Source organism: Hypomesus nipponensis, chromosome 3, assembly GCF_054491055.1.
Source record: "Hypomesus nipponensis isolate SF chromosome 3, ASM5449105v1, whole genome shotgun sequence".
In the NCBI taxonomy this organism is placed as follows: domain Eukaryota; kingdom Metazoa; phylum Chordata; class Actinopteri; order Osmeriformes; family Osmeridae; genus Hypomesus; species Hypomesus nipponensis.
This window is the reverse complement of record NC_140363.1, coordinates 12347501-12365389: the sequence shown is the minus strand read 5'-3', so window position 1 is coordinate 12365389 and position 17889 is coordinate 12347501. Positions and strand designations below refer to the sequence as shown.

At 50.0% G+C, this 17889-nt stretch overlaps 1 protein-coding gene across 8 annotated transcripts in view; it reads right to left on the bottom strand.

The window, feature by feature from the left end:
* The window catches only part of ralgapa2 (Ral GTPase activating protein catalytic subunit alpha 2), an 87687-nt gene that overhangs the window by 46766 nt on the left and 23032 nt on the right, over window positions 1-17889 (bottom strand). For 2 of the 8 annotated variants that reach the window (XM_084676515.1, XM_084676468.1), the window contains exons 4-25: window positions 13968-14025; window positions 12408-12451; window positions 12021-12201; window positions 11762-11877; window positions 11490-11628; window positions 10481-10683; window positions 9751-10017; window positions 9214-9393; window positions 8868-9008; window positions 8425-8573; window positions 8127-8238; window positions 7557-7794; window positions 7134-7325; window positions 4603-4749; window positions 4092-4214; window positions 3727-3812; window positions 3485-3575; window positions 3170-3352; window positions 2116-2313; window positions 1363-1556; window positions 1138-1236; window positions 738-893 (exon numbers count right to left, since the gene is read on the bottom strand). In XM_084676515.1, coding sequence (XP_084532641.1) covers window positions 738-893; window positions 1138-1236; window positions 1363-1556; window positions 2116-2313; window positions 3170-3352; window positions 3485-3575; window positions 3727-3812; window positions 4092-4214; window positions 4603-4749; window positions 7134-7325; window positions 7557-7794; window positions 8127-8238; window positions 8425-8573; window positions 8868-9008; window positions 9214-9393; window positions 9751-10017; window positions 10481-10683; window positions 11490-11628; window positions 11762-11877; window positions 12021-12201; window positions 12408-12451; window positions 13968-14025 — 3297 coding nt within the window. Of the gene's footprint in view, window positions 1-737; window positions 894-1137; window positions 1237-1362; window positions 1557-2115; window positions 2314-3169; window positions 3353-3484; window positions 3576-3726; window positions 3813-4055; window positions 4215-4602; window positions 4750-7133; window positions 7326-7556; window positions 7795-8126; window positions 8239-8424; window positions 8574-8867; window positions 9009-9213; window positions 9394-9750; window positions 10018-10480; window positions 10684-11489; window positions 11629-11761; window positions 11878-12020; window positions 12202-12407; window positions 12452-13967; window positions 14026-17889 lie in introns of all 8 variants that reach the window. The other 6 variants (XM_084676488.1, XM_084676451.1, XM_084676460.1 and 3 more) reach the window with 5 other exon arrangements.

Genomic DNA, 17889 nt, shown 5'->3' with positions numbered 1-17889 from the left:
TTAACAATAACACTCAGGGGCAGGCCAGAGGGGCAGAGTGTGTACTGGCGCACCCCAGCTCATCATCACACTCATCAACTCCAGTGAGCGATGGGCCGGAAAAGCTCCTAGCTCTTTGAATTCAGCGCCATCTAGTGGAACGGGGCTGCCACAAATGGAGTTCGAGCAGAGTAGTGACGGGTAGTTTGCTCTTGTAGGTGAACGTCATATCCGAAGAGCCGACTCTATTTTTAATAGATTAATATAGCCTATAAAAATTCAATGATTATGAAATAATGAATTTTAATTATATTTAAAATCATTGACTAATTCAAAGAACAACAAAAAAATACATGTAGGCCTAAAGGCGCATACGATCACCCTCACATTCTGTTCCTGTCAATCGCACACGCGGTGTCAACCAGTTATACCGCAGTGAGGGAGGGCCGAGCCAACTCACACACACTCAGTCAGACGAGTTATCGAAACTCGGAGGAGAGCCATAACAAATCAATGCATTTTCAAAGACATTGTGGTTAAGGTAGAGTATGATTTCATTTAAAAATTTAATTGAAATAGTTTTCACACATATCATAGTCAAATTCATAGTTAAAACGTGTTTTTTTTTAAGAGCCGTTCGGGCCTAAAGAGCCGGCTCTTTTCAGTGAGCTGAGCCAAACGAGCCGGCTCACGAAAAACAGCCGGAATGGCCCTTAAGCATGTGTGTGTGAGGTTGTGGCGCCCCCTGGTGGCCTCACCTGGTCCTCGCTGACGAAGCCCTTGTGCATGACGTGGTAGAGGTGCACCAGGAAGTCGCTGTTGGGAAGCACGTCCTGATGCTTGGTCATCATCTCACAGATCAGCTTGTAGGCCTGAAGCTTCCCCAGCTTGTACTCCGCCGGCAACATGGTGGCCTGTGTGTGTGTGTGTGTGTGTGTGTGTGTGTGCGTGCGCGTGCGTGTATGTGTGTGGAAGGTGGGGGGAGGGATGGGAGGACAGTATAGTAGAATGAGTCCATACCAGAAACAATATGACCAATTGGTTGACATGACATGTTTGTTGGGTTCTTCTTATTCTCACAATGCATTCTCACCTCCGCATTGGTTTGGACATACAGTGTCAGACTAGCAGGTGTCAGTGCATGTTCAGTGGACTCACCCTGAAGAGCCAGGAAGCCAGCATGCGGAGAGGGGGGGTGAAGATGGGCCGCGGGGGTGAGGACTGGTTATCCACACTGATGCCCAGGTTGTCCCTAATCTGCATCACACACAGAGAGGTTATTGCACAGCCTCGCAAGTCTGTCTGGATATGTGCTTTGAATGGAATGTGTATTTGTGGGTGAATGACTGTGTGTGTGTGTGCGCGCGAGTGTGTGTGTCCTACCTTGGCCAGCTTGTGCCAGAGCTCGTAGAGGTAGCTGAACACCTTGGCGTGGATGCGGGGGCAGCGGATGCTGTTGACGTCCCCGAGGATTCCCAGGATCCTCCGCCACAGCACGAACGCAGAGTCGGCGTGCCAACCCGTCAGGCTGCCCCCGGCGATGATGCTGATGTCATCAGCGAGGCACTCGCTGCTGTCTGCAATGCCCATGGAGGGAAGGAAGGGAAGGAAGGAGGGAGGGAGGGAGGGAAGGAGGGAAGGAGGGAAGGAGGGAAGGAGGGAGGGGGAGCGAGAGAGGAAAAGAGAGATGCAATATGTTGTAGCAAGGTCATAGTACTGCAGAGGAGCAGATAAAGCCACTTGTATAAATGCTATAATAATTCAAAGTTCATCCACAGTCTTTTGGAATAATGTGAACCTTTATCTTCAGAATGCTACAATCTACTGCCTCCCCATCAAAGCAATGACTAACTAACCCAGGGTCCGTCTGAAAAGCTCTCCAGGTAGAGTGTGTGTGCCTGGGGGGGGCAGAAACACCAGCACAACTACAGCACACAATAGGTGGCAAGGGTGTGGGTGTGGGGAGTGAAGACCGTAGAGAAGAGAGTGACACTGAGTACGGGCAGTGTGTGTGTGTGTGTGTGTGTGTGTGTGTGTGTGTGTGGAAGGGGATAGAAATAGTAACACAATGAGGATGCATGGGATGAAACAGGTGTGTGTGTGTGTGTGTGTGAGTGGACAGGAGGAGTGGTATACCCAGGTCTTCTGGCATGCGCAACACAGAGCTGTGCATGGTGTCGTCCAGCAGCTGGTGGCAGTCCTGGCTGGGGCACTCTGGGTGCACCAGCAGGGCTGGAGAGGCTGGGGGGTGCTGGGGGTAGTGGTAGTGATGGTGGTGATGGTGGTGGTGGAGGTGGGGGTATACAGAGTGGGGAGGGAGGACACATTCAGGATCTACAACAGCAAGGAGGGAAGGGGGGAGGCGGGGAGGGGGACACAGTCAGACCTGAGGGAGCTCAGGGGCACAGGGTGGAGGGTGGAGGGGTCAGAGGAAGGTGGGAGGAATGGGCTACCACAAGCTCATGGCAAACGGATGTATCGTACACATAAATACTGCACCAAAATGACACAAACACTACAGGCTCACAATGAACGTATGTTTTATACACACACACGCATTACACAAACGCCACACAAAACACAGAAACACGACACAAGCTGGGACTGGGTTCTGTAGAGATCTTTACATCAAGTTTTTATACATTTTTTGAAACCCCTTCCACTTCACCTCGCCTCGCCCTCTAACCATGACAAGCTGAGTGCGTCACACACCTTCCTAACATAAGGTGCATCCCCAGCAGCCAGGAGGTAACCTGTACCCCGGGCTGTGACAGGAGGTGACAGAGCTGGGTCTAGGGGAGAGAAAGGAGATACTGCGTCCCGGATCAGGTTTGCATTACATTGAGGGCCCAGGCTAATCCCTGGAAAGGTCAGCGGTTGCTAAGGCTGGAGTCTGCGACATGAGGTCACACGGGTCAGCTGGACTCTGTAAACTCCTGGTGCTGCTGGGAGCGATCCCACTTCAATATAGTCGACACAAGACTGACTAAATATGCATTACAATTCACCGCCTACGTTGACTGAATGGAAATGAACCCCTTTCCTCTCGCACAACTTCTAGAAGCCTGCCCAAAGAGCCCTGCATTCAGGCCTCCCTCACTATCACACTCCAAAGCAACCCAACCCCCACGGTCACTTTCCTCCAACCCCCCTCCCTCTGGAGCAGACATGGTATGGTCCAGGACAGTACCTGCCAGGGCCTCGTTGTGGCTCAGCAGAAGGTTCCTCTGGTTGTGGGGGTCGGTCGTCACGTCAATGTGGGCCGACTGGGTGGACTGAGTGTCGGCCTCCTCCTCAAAGGCCTGCCAGGTCATCATGCTGACGTCGGCGTCGTTGAGGTAGCCGTTGGACGTCTCACTGCTCACACTCTCACCTGTGGAGGAGGGCACGGGACAGGGAGGGTCAAAGGTCAACACAGGGATTCTGGTTCGAGAGTTCCAGGACAGGTGTTAGCGTTAGCGGTGCGGCTCGCTAGCTGCTTGGTCATGTTCAAGTGGGCCCTCACTTTTCTCCCGGAGCTTGGGTCTGCTGTAGGTGAGCGGTCCATCAGCAGGGTAGTCCATCTCTACTGGACTGCTGCTCCGCCGGATCAGGATCTTAACACACACACAGGTCACTATGTCACACTATGCCTCTGTTCTGGTCATAATCAGTAATAAAGGCCTTACTGGTCTGTCCAGAAATACTGGTGGATTTCTGAGACCAACATGAACATGTTGCATGGATGTGGAGGTTGGGGATTCCTACCACTGGAGGCTCGCAGCTCTCTCTTCTGTCCTCTGACGTCCTGCCTTCAGAGCCAAGGGAGGAGGGGGAGTACTCTCTCTTCTGGCCTGGAGGACACATTCAGGAAGATAGGAAAAATGACTCTGCATGTTAACTAAGATTTTTAACACATACTGTACTGTAGTATGAACTGCATTGAATGAGTATAATGGTATATATTCTGCATTACTCCTTTATTCCTTGCTTTGTAACCATGAGATGTTGACCAGTGATCACAACACCAAGACACAAACAAAGCAGTGTTTCCTGTTTAAAAAAAACAAAAAAAAACAGGAAGTCTAGAATCTTACATTGGTCCTCCCTATCCTGTGTGTGTATGTCTGTACCAGGGAAGGTGTCAGCCAGTTGCTGGGTGATGTCAGAGGTGCTGCTGCTGCGCGGGAGGGGGCTGTCGGCACCCCCCAGCTCCTCCTCCCCTCCGCACTCCGCCAGCTGCCCCTCCTCCACGTCTGAGCGGGCGAGAGACGAGAGAGGGGACAGACGAAGTCAAGAGACTCACACACACACTCAGGCTTTCACGAGCGCGGGTAGTGACATGGTTTTAAAATTGTTCGGATGGCTTATGAGTCAGACTGTGAGAGGGACACATGCGGTGGAAACCAAACACACTGGGATTCAACCACGCAGCGATCACATGACCACTAACTAGCATGAACACGGTCTCAGTCGTATTACGCTTGCCTTCACTCGGATGTGTTACCATGACAGGGGGACGGTGAGAGGTAGAGACAGGTTGAGCGGTGACACACAGGTTAGAGAGACCGGAAGTGAAGGCAGACACACGTTCCCACATGCGCACACACACACACACACGGTGCTTTCCGGAACACACTTTACCTGAAAGCCTGTGAGAGCAAGCAGAAGTGCCAGAAGAGATACCAGGCAAGAAAGAGCTGACAGTATGAAGCAGCATGGGGACACTTTTAGTAGCGGGCAAAGCCTCATAGAGATGGACACAGTTGCTGATAGACTGGCTCCGCTTAGCTTCCATCACAGAGGGAGGAGAGGAGACAGAGAGGGAAAGAAAGGGAGGGAGGGTGGAAAAAGAAGAGAGGAGTCAACGAGAGCAGAACATTGAAAAGGACATCAAGTCCCACGAAGGCTACCTGTCGTTCTCAGAATGACACAGCAGTACAAAATAATCAAACAATGTGTCCGTGTGAATGCTTTTTCTTTGTGTGGTGAGCAAGCCTGAAAAATGGGCAAGTTCTAAACTGAGAGTTTCTGAAGAAAGGTTTGTGAGGAGAAGGCAGAGTGGAGGCACTGAGACAGGAAATGAAGAAAAGCAGAGTGGAGGACAGGAGCATCGCTGAAGCTGCCTGTGGTTTCAATTTGTCACTTGAGGGCTCTTCACCTTAACAAAGCCCACCATACTCTGCTGCTGTTCTTGTGCTGTGTAAAAAATATACACCCATTTTTTTTTTTTCTTCAAACAATCTTCAAAAAATAAGAAAAAAGAGTGACGATCTGCTTTAAAGAGATTTACGACTAATTTATGCACTGGGTTGCGTTTGTTTTGGAAGAAGAGTTTAATTAGTTCTCCAGAGCATGAGACTGAGGAGCTTTAGAGAACATTTCTCAGTAGGAATACAGAACAGGAACAGGACTGTGTAGTGCAGATAGGAAGCAGACAAATGTATCAAAAACTTTCACTCAACTTATGATATCATTCTCCAGAGTACTCTTGAAATGCGAAGGTGCTAAACCCTGCGCCGGGTCGTCTGAAGTTGGGTTCTAACACTTTAACACAACAACTGTATGTTGACATTATACAAGCTTATTTAAGCTTATATTCTAGTCTACAAAAAGCCATTCAAACTCTTCCCCCTCCCCGCTAATAAACCTACCATATTAGTCCACCTCATGTCTATGTATGTCATCATCACAGATCCCAATGTATTTTTAGACCTCCCTCTGAACAACAAACCCATCAGAACAACACCCCCTCCAGGATAATAAGGATGCATTTGCATAGACGAGAGCATCCAAAGTTAGGCCAGTTCCTCCAGATAAGGCCTGGGGATTGTGTCTGGACGGCTCTTCAGGTCTGATCTGAAAGTGAACGAGCGGAGAGGAAGGCTTTCCGTTCTCGGCCCACGGCGCACTTTAATTAGAGCCTTTCATAAGGCGATAACATCGTCTCTGCTACAGACCGCTAACTGTTAGCCCTTTATGCATATTCATGAGCATTAATTACACTCTTAATGAAACTATCAAAAACGGCTCGCCAATTGATGTGTGGGTACTCTCTCTGTGGCTGAAGGAGGGAGGAAGGGAGGAATCGGGACGTTTGAAGATCAATGTGTGAGAAATCCAATTAGGCAAGAGAAAGAGAAGAATTTGAGGCGGTGGTGTTTCATGTTTCTCTCTGGCTGCACGCAGATAGACAAACAAACGAATGTACACACGCACACGCACACACTTTCTATCTCACGCACACGCACACACTTTCTCTCTCTCCCTCACACACACACACACACACACACACAGAAATGCGCATGCAGTCTTTGAGAGTCCCTCCTTCAGCTTCAACTGCATCTGTTCGGAGCTCAACAAGCTCTTCAGAGCGCCGAGATCGAATCAGAGTGAACAGAGGGGGCGGTGGACGGAGGAAGACAGAGAGAGAGAGACAGAGCCGGCGAGGAACGGTCTCTCTCTTCAAGGCTGCCGTCGTTTTAAACAGAGCGCTCCGTCTTCCCCCGTCCTCGGCCCCAGATAACCTTGTCCTGAACACGTCAGCACCAAAGCCATCGCTCCCCTGAGTGACAGACCCCGCTCAGATAAGTGGCTGTGCACTGTGCATGTATTGAACCGCTGACAATGGCTGGTCTTTGACGTGTCACCGAGGGCCTGTGTGCGCCACGGAACTGACAGGGAAACATGTTGACACTGGCCCGTGACATGGCTGGGGGGGGGGACCATGGCGACCATCTGCCGGCCTCTGTGTGTCCGGTGTTAGGCCTTTCCCCAACACCTGGCATAGCGCACAATGTAAGACCATGTGTACTCTATCAGGGATGGGCCATCCTGTATTCAGACGGATGCAAACATGACTCGACCGTAAAGGAAGATGTATTTGGGCCAGCGTTATGCAGACAATGAGAATATTATTGAATTTACAGTTCAGTTCTGCAAAGAAAAAAGTTTGTATACAAAGTTGTCATTAAATTAACTTGTTACCCTCTTATCATGCATTGAGAGCTTCTCAAAACTGCACTGAGATGATCCCAGGGTAGGTGTGTCTGTATACCCCACATGATATATCATTAAATTAAATCACAAAAACATAACGAAGTGTGCACCTTTGTAATAAAATAAAAACAAGCGTGTCTTAAGAATAGGGACACGTGTGTGTGTGTGTGTCTCACCGGTGGCTTTCTGCCGGACGTTGTTGCGAGCCTTCTCCACGCCGGGGGCCCCAGAGGTGGTCGCGCTGCGGAACCTCATGGGCTCCTGGACGCCCTGGCCACCCTGCTCCCCCTGGTTCCTCCAGCTCAGGGAGAAGGAGCGCGCCACCGCCGCCGCCGCTGCCGCCGCCTTCTGGGAGTCCTGGAGCACTCCTGGGTGGGGCGGGGGGGGACGGGGGATGGGAGGAGGGACAGGAGGAGGAAGAGAAGGAGGAGTTGGAAGAAGAGGAGGAGGAGCAGGAGGTGGATGGGGAGCAGAAAGAGACACTGTAAGAACACGCGCGTGAACACAAATCCGAAAATATCGAAAGAGCACGCTGTCACAATCTCGTCCTCCATCTGTGATCCCTACCTCCCCTCCCCACCTCCCTCTCCCCCCCTCACCCCGGCCTCTCTGCTTCTTCTCCTTCTGCTCGCTCAGCTTGTCCAGCGGCAAGTTGGTCATGTCCAGGCCGTAGACGGAGCGCGCCAGCACGGCCGTCAGGGAGTCCATGATGCTGGCCCACTCAGTCACCAGCTCCTCCCAGCCCGTCAGGGACGACAGCACGCTCAGGAGCTCGTCCCACAGCTCGCGCGAGATCAACACGCACAGGTTGGCTCGCACCCACGCCACGATGATGGTCTGGGGTCCGTGGAGGGGGGGGATGGGTACAGAGAGAGAGAGATAAGCACAGGTCAAACACATGGAGAGACAAAGATAGAAGGCCAGAAGGAAACAGAATTGACTGATATGGGGTTTGAATAACAACAGTTACACACTGCATTTTTCATGTGAATACCCAGATTGTCTTTCGATGCACCATATTATTGGCTCATAAAGTGTACCAGTCAGGACAACCCACTGTGAGTAAACCTTCTAATGAAATCTCTGTCTCCGGACTCTCTGGGTGAGCCCTATAGCCTTGCTGCTGCTGAGTGAGTGAGGAGGACCGTGAGGAAGAGGCCCAGACTGACCCTGAAGAGGATGGCTGCCAGGCTCTCAGCGAAGGGATCTTTCTTGTGGTTCTCCTGAGGCCTCTTCATCACCGCCTCCGTGATCCTCAACAGCACCTGCAGCATCTGCTCCCTGTGGGACACACACAGCAAACACACCACGCACATGAGCACCATCGACACTTCCCTTCCTAATACGTCTGCCTGTCGAGCCGTTCTCATTTAACCGCGGCCGAGACAGCTGAGCCATGCATAGCGTGTGCTCCACAGTGAGTGGCAGGGGTGGGGCGGGGTGGGGGGGTCCCAGGGGCAGACTGACCAGGTCTGTGTGTTCATGGGGTGCTCCATGATCATGTGGCGGTAGATGCTCAACACCCCCTTGCACACCTCCACCTGGTTGTCCAGCAGCTTGGGCACGTCCTGGCACGGCTCCAGCAGGAACACGTTGGCCGAGTTGGTCAGGAACACCTGGACACACACACACACACTGTGGTGAGGGACAGGGCGTGCAAACGCACACACATTCACTGTGGTGTGGTGACGGACTGGCGGGATTTACACACACGCACATTAACCATGACAGGAAGTGTACATCACACATTCATCATGATGAGGGGAGCCGTGCATGTACACGCACTTACCCACCATACACACACAGACACACACACACAGACACACACACATACACACACACAGACAGACACACACCACACATACACACACAGACACACACACACACCACAGATACACACACACAGATACCTGCAGTGTGGGCTGGATGCCAGCCTTGACGTCCCTGTTGTGGTCCTCAGTGAGACAGCCCCGGCTGATGGCGCTGCTGAAGGAGTAGGTCCTCCCCCAGCTAGACGAGCGCCTGTGCCCTGGGTGACTCTCCAGCACCTGCTACGGTACACCAGCATGGTCAGCATGTGTGAGTGGTCATGATGTCACCTAGCCTACCGTTCATTCAAACATCTTTTTATAGGTTTATAAAGACCCTGGATATCCAGTCATCATCTCTGTGTGTGCGTTTACAGTATGTTGTGTGTGTGTGTGTCTGTGCATGTATGTGCATTCTGTATTGAGTGTGCGTGTGTGTGCGTGTCACCTGTGCGAGAGCGCTGTCGGTCTCCGTCTTCAGCCGCTCCTCGGGGCTCTCCACCTCCTCCTCCTGGCTGCTCTTCTCCGGCTCCCTCATGAAGGAGGGCTTCTCCTGCAGGATCCACTTCCTGTACACCTTGATCACCTTCCGGGTCGCCGACGCCTCGCAGGAGGGCAACAGGAAGGCCTTGAGGAGCGCAAGGGCACGTTTACTTTTGGGGCGGGATTTCACACGATGTGGTCATGACGTCTTGTCACTCAAGACGTGCTTGCTAACATGGTATATGCAAGGATCGATATCTTTTGGAATATAGAATGTTACTTTGTTTTAATGGAGTACCATTGGCTGCCACTAGAAGGCAGAGCAACACAACTAATTGGACAGTCCGTGAATGACATTGTGGCAAGAACACTGCCGATATCAAAGGTCACTATCGAATTTGTGTTGTTAAACCTGCAGGGACGAAACAAGTCGAGCCTCTGATTTTCTCAGACGGTTTTCTGATGACTAGTGACGCAGGAGGAGGGGGGGACATCAAGCTACCTGGTGGAAGACCTCGTTGACAAAGTTGACGTTGTCCCGCGTGGACAGCAGGATGGTGTGCACCATGTCGTAGACGCTGCGGTGCTCCTCGTCGATGCTGCACAGGCTGGAGTCGCTGGGGCGCCGGTCCGACAGCGTGCTGCTGTTGGAGTGGCTCTTCTCAGGCTCGGCAGGGCCGCTGGGCTCCCCCTCCGACCCCCTCTCCTTCTCCTTCTCTCTGTCCTTCTCCTTGTCCTTCTCCTGACTGCTGCTGCCCGCAGTGACAGTCTGGACCCACACAGAGGCACAGACACACACACACACACGTTGTTGGAGTGGTGAGAGGTAGAAGAGAGATGTGAAACTGTGAGTAAGGGCTTTGGTCCACAGACCACCGCAGAACCAAACGGGATAGGGGATAAGAGCTACTCAAGTTAGTTACTAGGAGATGAACATAATGAACATAAAGTACACGGTTAATTTTGCATCCGAAATTTTCATATGCGTCTTTTCGTAATCGTCAGCCAAAATATTTGGTTTGCTCTGAATTGTCAAAAAAACTCTCAAAATGCTGGCTATGGATCAAACCCAATCCAAACTTTTTTTTGAAGGACTAAAGTCTTGGATACCGTGTGTAAGCGTGATACATGACATAACGTGAGGTCAAATATCTTTTTTAACGTGCGAACATTTCGGACACAAATTGCGGACTCGGTGTGCAAAAACCTTTACATGGGGATTACTTTCTCACCTGGATGAGTTTGGGGATGACCTCTGTGCCGTTCTTGGCGCTGGGAGGGGCCGTGCTGACGTACTTCTTCTCCAGGAAGAAGGTGACCAGCCAGGTGATGAAGGCCACACGCGGGGCCAGGTACTGGTCCCTGGTGCAGAAGGTGCTCTCATTGTTCCTCGTCACCGGGACGTACAGCGGCTTGGGCCGGTGGTGGGGGAGGTCTGGGGGGAGAACGGATCAGGGAGAGAGACAGAGAGAAAGAAAGGGGAATGTACAAGTGTGTGGGGGTGTGTGGGTGGTGGGGAGGGGCGAGCAGGGAAGAGGAGATAAAGAATCGAATGGAGAGAGAGAGAGAGAGAGAGAGAGAGAGAGAGAGAGAGAGAGAGCGCAGAAATAGGAGATATTTCAATGTGCTGCTCTTCATGGTCTCAATGTCAATTCTTCAGCTGAAATTGGTCATTTCACTGAGCCTATAAAAAGGCATTGACCTGTCTGGCCCACACCATTTCCCAGCTCTACAGTCCCATAGGCCTGACAATTATCTAATGGATTTTTCATTATCTGAGATTCACTAGGCACATTTCTAACTGCGAGTTTCTTTGCTAATTGCCAATTAAATTCAAATAGCGGTTCTGTCAATGAGATCAGCAGATAAGCCAAAAGAGGACAAAGAAAAGTCAGGATCATGACATGAAATTGAAAATGGTCTGGTTTAAGGAATGCGAGTCTTGGCAGTAGTTCATTTGTGGGTCAAGCTGCATTTGTACTTTTCTAGTTATCAGAAAGAAGCCCTTCTGGCCAGGCTTGGCTCAATATATCAAGAGTATTTTTCACCTCAGTTAAACATTTGAGAAGCTATTATATAAAGGACACTCCCTCTACTTAGAAAAATGAGGTGTACTAATTGCTTGCTGTCAAAATTAAACAATATCTCTAAAATGACTCATCTCAATTGGCGTCTTTTGAGTTAGGTAAATACACCACAGTGGAATGTTTGTCAAATAGACACTGTCACACCGTCCCTTACCTAATAAGGGCTTGTAGAGGTTGGTGAGCTTAGTGAAGGAGGGGAAGAGATGGGGAAGGTAGTACTTCTTGAAGAGGCTGAAGAGGAACCTGAAGCCAGAGTCCTGGTTCTCCCGGTTCTTCCACTCCAAGCTGGATGCCTAATCAGACAAGAACCCAACAGAGAACAGAGACTGGATCAAGACACAGGCAGACTGGACACAGGTAGACTGGAAAGAGACACAGGTAGATGTCAAAGTAAGAGCTCAGATGAGCATGCATGTGACATCACACCTGGACAACCATGAACTTGAGCAGGGTTTGCAGTATGTAGCAGGTCTGGTCGTCTGCCACCTTCTCCCCTGGCACAGCAGGCACCAGCGGTGTGATCTCCTCAGGCACCACCTTGGCTGCTCACACACACACACACACACACACAAGTAGTAAGAGTGGCTTATAGTGTGATCAGATATCTGACACAGATGACAAGGCTCGTGTGACTGCGTGTGTGTGTGACTGCGTGTGTGTGTGTGTCTGAGAGCATGGCCCTCACCATCGGGTGGGTTGGAGAAGGGGTTATAGATGATGGTGTCCAGGGTGCAGGGCCCCCTGGTGGAGGGCACAGCCGGGAAGCCCGGCACCAGGCAGGCGAAGATGAGGAACTGCTCCTCGGCACAGCTGTCCCTCAAGGCCTGCAGCCACAGCAGGAACAGACGGATCCCCTCACAGCGGATCTGCACACACAGGGGACCACGTCACCGCAACGCCTGCGTCACTTGGAACTAAGAAATGGCGGCCGGGTGTGTGTGTGTAATAGTAAATGAGTCTGTGAGTGCGTGCTGTGGCATGTGGACTTTCCACTTCACTTGTAAACTAAGAAGTGGCTGTGTGTGTGTGTGTATCAATAGGGAATGAGTGTGTCTACTACTTTCTCCCTTACCTTGAACGAGTTTCCAGTGTGCAATAGCTTTTTCAGAATAGAACCTGGAACAATGACAGGAGGATACATCAATTACAAAATACATTTAACAACCCTGGAGCTAACAGAAGAGGGCTGCACCTGGTGATTTAAGAGACGGGCACACGCCACACACAAAATTGTAGAAGACAAGCATGTCATCTTCATCAATACGTATTGACCTTGGCAGGCTGATAAATCAGCTGGAATTAGAGGATGGATGCTTGTTTGCCTGATGAAAATAAAAATCAATTGGCGGGATGTGCATTTCTGGAGCCAATCAGGTTGGCTGTAATCAAATGAGACATTGCTCTGATTGCTAAACGGCGTCAGAGGAAAAAGAACAAGGAACAAGAGGAGAAGTGTGTGTGTGTGTGTGTGTGTGTGTGCGTGCGTGTGCATTTGTGTGAAAGGGAGGGGATTCTCCACTTATCAGGTTAAATCAATGACATTCCCTGTGTTGGCAAAATGAAGGAAAAACTTGATTGCTTCCAATTCTTACATTTCAAAAGATTGGAAATGTGGAGGTGGATGGGAAAGAGAGAGTGAGCGAGAGAGAAAGAGAAATAGAGAGAGAAAAAGAAAGATACCGGGAGAAGGACAGACAGAAGAGAGAAAGAGATGAAAGAAACATATTTATTGATTTCTTAGCTTAGAAAAGGTCTTGCTAAATGTCCTTGTGAATCTGCAAACTAGCCTACACTTTACAGCAGCATGAAAGGCAAGAGTACAGTGGCACACATTTCTATTTCTTCTTATCCGTTCTGACCATGAGTCTTTGGCAAACCGTCCATTCTCTAGCTCGATGCAACAAAAAAAGCATTTTCTGTCACAGTTGCACAGCTGTTATGGTGAGAGAGGGGATTCTCGGAATACGACTAGTACTGCATACAACCTGGAGAGCATCCTCTGTTGGAGACTCCCATGAATCTGCTCTCAGTAAGAAGTGTCTCTGTATGTGCAAGTGTGTGTCGCTGTATGTGTGTTTTGCTGTATGTGTGTGTGTGTCTGTGTGTGTGTGTGTGTGTCGCTGTATGTGTGTGTCTCTGTATGTGTGAGTGTGTGTGTGTGTGTGTGTGTGTATGGAAGGACCAGGGGACGGCCGGGCATGTTAGAGGGTGTATGTGGAGGAATAAACCTCGGGAGTATGGTGGGCATGTTGGAACATGTACTTCAGCATCTTCGTAGTCACTTTACCTCCGAAAAACAGCTGACATACTGGCAGATTATAATTGAGGTTATTGCTTGGTGCCAGGGTCCTCCTGCTAGCTAGGGCTTAAACCAAGCCAGGCATAATTCAATTACCTATTTGCATTTCAAATGAGGTGCTCATTTGCATTTTTCATTTACCTCACCACAGCCACCCCCCGCAAGTCATTCTTTTCCTCCTTTACACGGGCAGTTTAGGCATGGCCGTGGAGATTGTCTGTGCTTTCAGAGGTTTATTTTGGTATTTGGATGTTTACACTAACAGAGATGGGGGATTGAAACTACTGTCGGAGTGTGGAGGATGGAAGAGATAGCAGCTTCTGGAATACATACCTATACTGTGGAACTGCCATCGGCTGTAGATTTTTTCCGGAAGTAGTTGTAGAATTTTCTAGAAAAGACAATAATAAACAAAACGTGTCACTTCAGTAAGAGATACAGTCCACAACCAGAGGATTGGAGAGATCGGGTAGGACAGTTTGAAGGACAAAAGAATGCTCGATCAATAGACTTAACAACTCAATGAAAAATGCTATACGACAAGCAGCTGGAAGGTAAAAAAAAAAAGTCCAGTCAACCCCCAATGTCACCACGGCAACTACTGTCCAACCTTGTATGTTGGCGTGCCTCTTAGTGAGAGCCCTAAACACAAGTGTTACCCCAGAAACGTAGCGTCCTCCTTCACTGCTCCTGTCTCAGACAAATGTCCTTCGGGACAATCAAGTCTATCTTATCTTACTTGATCACTGTCCCAGTGACACGGCACTGGGCAGAAAAATGTCATCACATCCCCAACCACAACGTTACAACTCAATTAGAGAGGCCTGACCTTTCAGCAGCTTATCGTTCCTGTGTGGAAGGTCTGAGTTAACTGGGTCTCTCTGGGGGAATGAGAGCGCTGTGGGTGGGGGTGGGGGGGGGCACCACTCTGGAATGACTCTATAAATGTGTTTGAGTGTGTGTGTGGCATCAGACCGTTAACTGCCACTGGGTAATTGATGCCGCACTTGTTTCTCCACTTGTTGGGCCATCATGGACCCGATGAGACTGTGATTGCAATTTAGAGGTCAAGCCTGTTTCTTTCTGTTTAACACACGCTTGTGACCTCTCCAACTGTCCCTAGCCTGCATGACAAATAGCTCTGTCTCCACAGAGTAGGAAGACAGACAGACAGAGAGTGAATAAGAAAAGGGAGAGGTCGAGAAAGACAGAGACCGTTTGGGAGAATAAGTGTGAGCGACTCTGACAAAGCTTCACACATGCAGGGCACGTCTTCAAAGCCCAGAGAGACCAGAGATCCAGGCTTAGCGGCCTCCAGAGAGGATGGGCCATGATGACACATTATGCAGACAGCCCGCCGACGTCTGTGTTCCAAACTCATGTCTGGAGTACAGCTCGCCTCGGTTTATCAACAACTGCCCCTCCTCATCATCAACGTTTCCCATCTCCATCAGGTTCCCTTATCCTCCCTCCCTCACTCGCTCACTGCCTGTCAAAGTCCCTCTCCATGTCAGTGAAAGCATGTTGGACAGACAGACAAGACATGCAGACAGACTGTCAAGCCACCTGGACAACTTGGACCTCCTCTATTCTCCTCCTTCTCTTCTCCTCCCTCTCTCCTCCTCCCTCTCTCCTCTCCCCTCTCCTCTATTCTCCTCCCTCTCTCCTCCTCCCTCTCTTCTCTCCCCTCTCCTCTCTTCTCCTCCCTCTCTTCTCTTCTCCCTCTCTTCTCCTCCCTCTCTCCTCTCCCCTCTCCTCTCTTCTCCTCCCTCCTCTCCTCCCTCTCTCCTCTCCCCTCTCCTCCCTCTCTCCTCTCTTCTCCTCCCTCTCATCTCTTCTCCTCCCTCTCTCTTCTCCTCACCCCTCCCATCCTGTTTCCTCCCTTCTCCTGTCCTCCTCTTTCCTTCCCTCTGGTCGACTTCTGACTGATCCAGAGCGTGATGACACATGTGTGTCCCATTGTTACTGGAGCTATTGATCCCTGGCTGGGCTTAGAGTCTCCATCACGTCCCCTGCTCAGCTCTCTCCTTGGAGCGGCAGACACATTATACTGGGTGGGAACACAGCAGGGTGTGGGACTAAGCCTGTGGGAGTCTTCCAGAGGAACAAGAAAAGAAGGTTTATGTGTGTGTGTGTGTCAGTATGTGCGTGTTTGCATGTGGGAGTTAGATAACACCCCTCCCTCCCTGTTTTTCTCTCCTCTTCCAGCTCCAGGGAGTGAACAGAGAACGAGCAGAGTGGAAGAGGCGAGGAGGCTCCCTGTGGAGCTGAGATGGCCTCGGCAGCAACGGGGACTTTGCCATCCGGCGAGGAGGCTGAGCGGAGCGGCCGCCGGTGGCGTTCCTCTAATCTGGCGCCCTACTCCAGGCATAGAGATGGGGGCATTACCGCGGTGCGCCTCTGAACACGACTGCATTTCCCTGATCCACACTTAGGTTTCCAGTCGCAGGGCGGACATGACTGAGAATACACTTCCCCCCTGAGGCGGGCCCACTAGGGCTTTTCACCACGCGGGGTGCATACTGAAGCCTGCTACTCCGCATCACTTGAGACAAACTTTACAGACTTTCCTGACTGGTTCGGTTGGGTGTGACGTCACTATGCCGCCCCCATAGACTATTGACAGGGTTTGGGAAATTGTACTGAATTGTCGGTAGTAGATATTGTATGGACATAATGTATGTACGCAATTATTATCTGTATGAGAAAGAACAGACAGCTATAGAGAGAGATCAATATATATATATATATATATATATATATATATATATATATATATATATATATATATATAGAGAGAGAGAGAGAGAGAGAGAGAGAGAGAGAGAGAGAGAGAGAGAGAGAGAGAGAGAGAGAGAGAGAGAGAGAGAGAGAGAGAGAGAGAGAGAGAGAGAGAGAGAGAGAGAGAGAGAGAGAGAGAGAGAGAGAGAGAGAGAGAGAGAGAGAGAGAGAGAGAGAGAGAGAGAGAGAGAGAGAGAGAGAGAGAGAGAGAGAGAGAGAGAGAGAGAGAGAGAGAGAGAGAGAGAGAGAGAGACAAAACCATGCGGGCAGACAGGCAGACTTTTTTGACATTCCCTGCAAGGTTTATCATAGAACCGCGTGACAGGCATGTGACAGCCAGAGGTACGAGTGTGACAGCATGCTGTACAACCAGAGACCAGCTCAAAGTTCACTGTTGACAAACTGGAATCTGTCGTCCAACCTCGGTTAAACACACTGGCCGACAGCACAGGCCCTAGCAGCTTGGTAAGAGCCTGTTCCTATTATAAAACTGGAGAACTTATTTAAACGCAAACCTAATTAACTACTCTGGCCTATTTATACAAGTTGTCTTAGCGCTAAGTCCTGATTCTACAGTAGGATAGCAGCGACATATTACAGTTTGGTTAGTAAAAGTAGGCTAAATGAAGACACCACAGGCTAATTTACTGTACTGTTTTCTATTACTAAGAGCAGACAGGCAGACTCATGTCAGATTTTGAATTGACAAGACGAGCCTTCCTGCTGTCTCACCATTAGGGGGCAGCAACACAACACACAACTCCTCCTCGGCCATCACTGACGTGGTGGTGGACCAGGATAACACACGGGTCCTATAACAGCACATCATCTAGTTTCGCTGAGTCTGCAACTCTATGAGTCTAATAATTACCATTTTTTATGACTCATGATTTAGGTTTCACGGGCCATGTTCATCTCGCCGTCACTGCAGCCCTATATGAGGACAGCCAGTTACAGTTTGCCATGAATGCCCATAAATCCTGACCAAAATAGCCTGCATCTGCAAAATGTACAGTATAGTAGCTTCCAGTGAGCCTTAATCACCAGTGCCTGATCTCACTTCAGTCTGCTGCATTCCTTTGCGGTCTGGTTGATCTAATGATATGATCAGCTACATGGAGGCCAGGGTACAGCCAGGGAATTTAAACAAAGTCCCATCGCAAATGTCACCGTTAATAACAAAGGGGACGACCAGTTTTTCCAAGACAGTCCACAGACACGGCTCGATCATATCTTGATGACCAGTTTGCCTTCCTAAACTACATGGGGAATCAGAGACATTCCCTCAGCATGGAGGCTTTCTGATGAACAACCTAGATATTCAGCTCCGGTACCAAGGATATGCACTGAGGGGAATTTGAGGCCATTAGAGAGAGAGTTAGAGAGAGAGACAGTGAGAGAGACAGTGAGAGAGACAGTGAGAGAGAGAGAGAGAGAGAGAGAGAGAGAGAGAGAGAGAGAGAGAGAGAGAGAG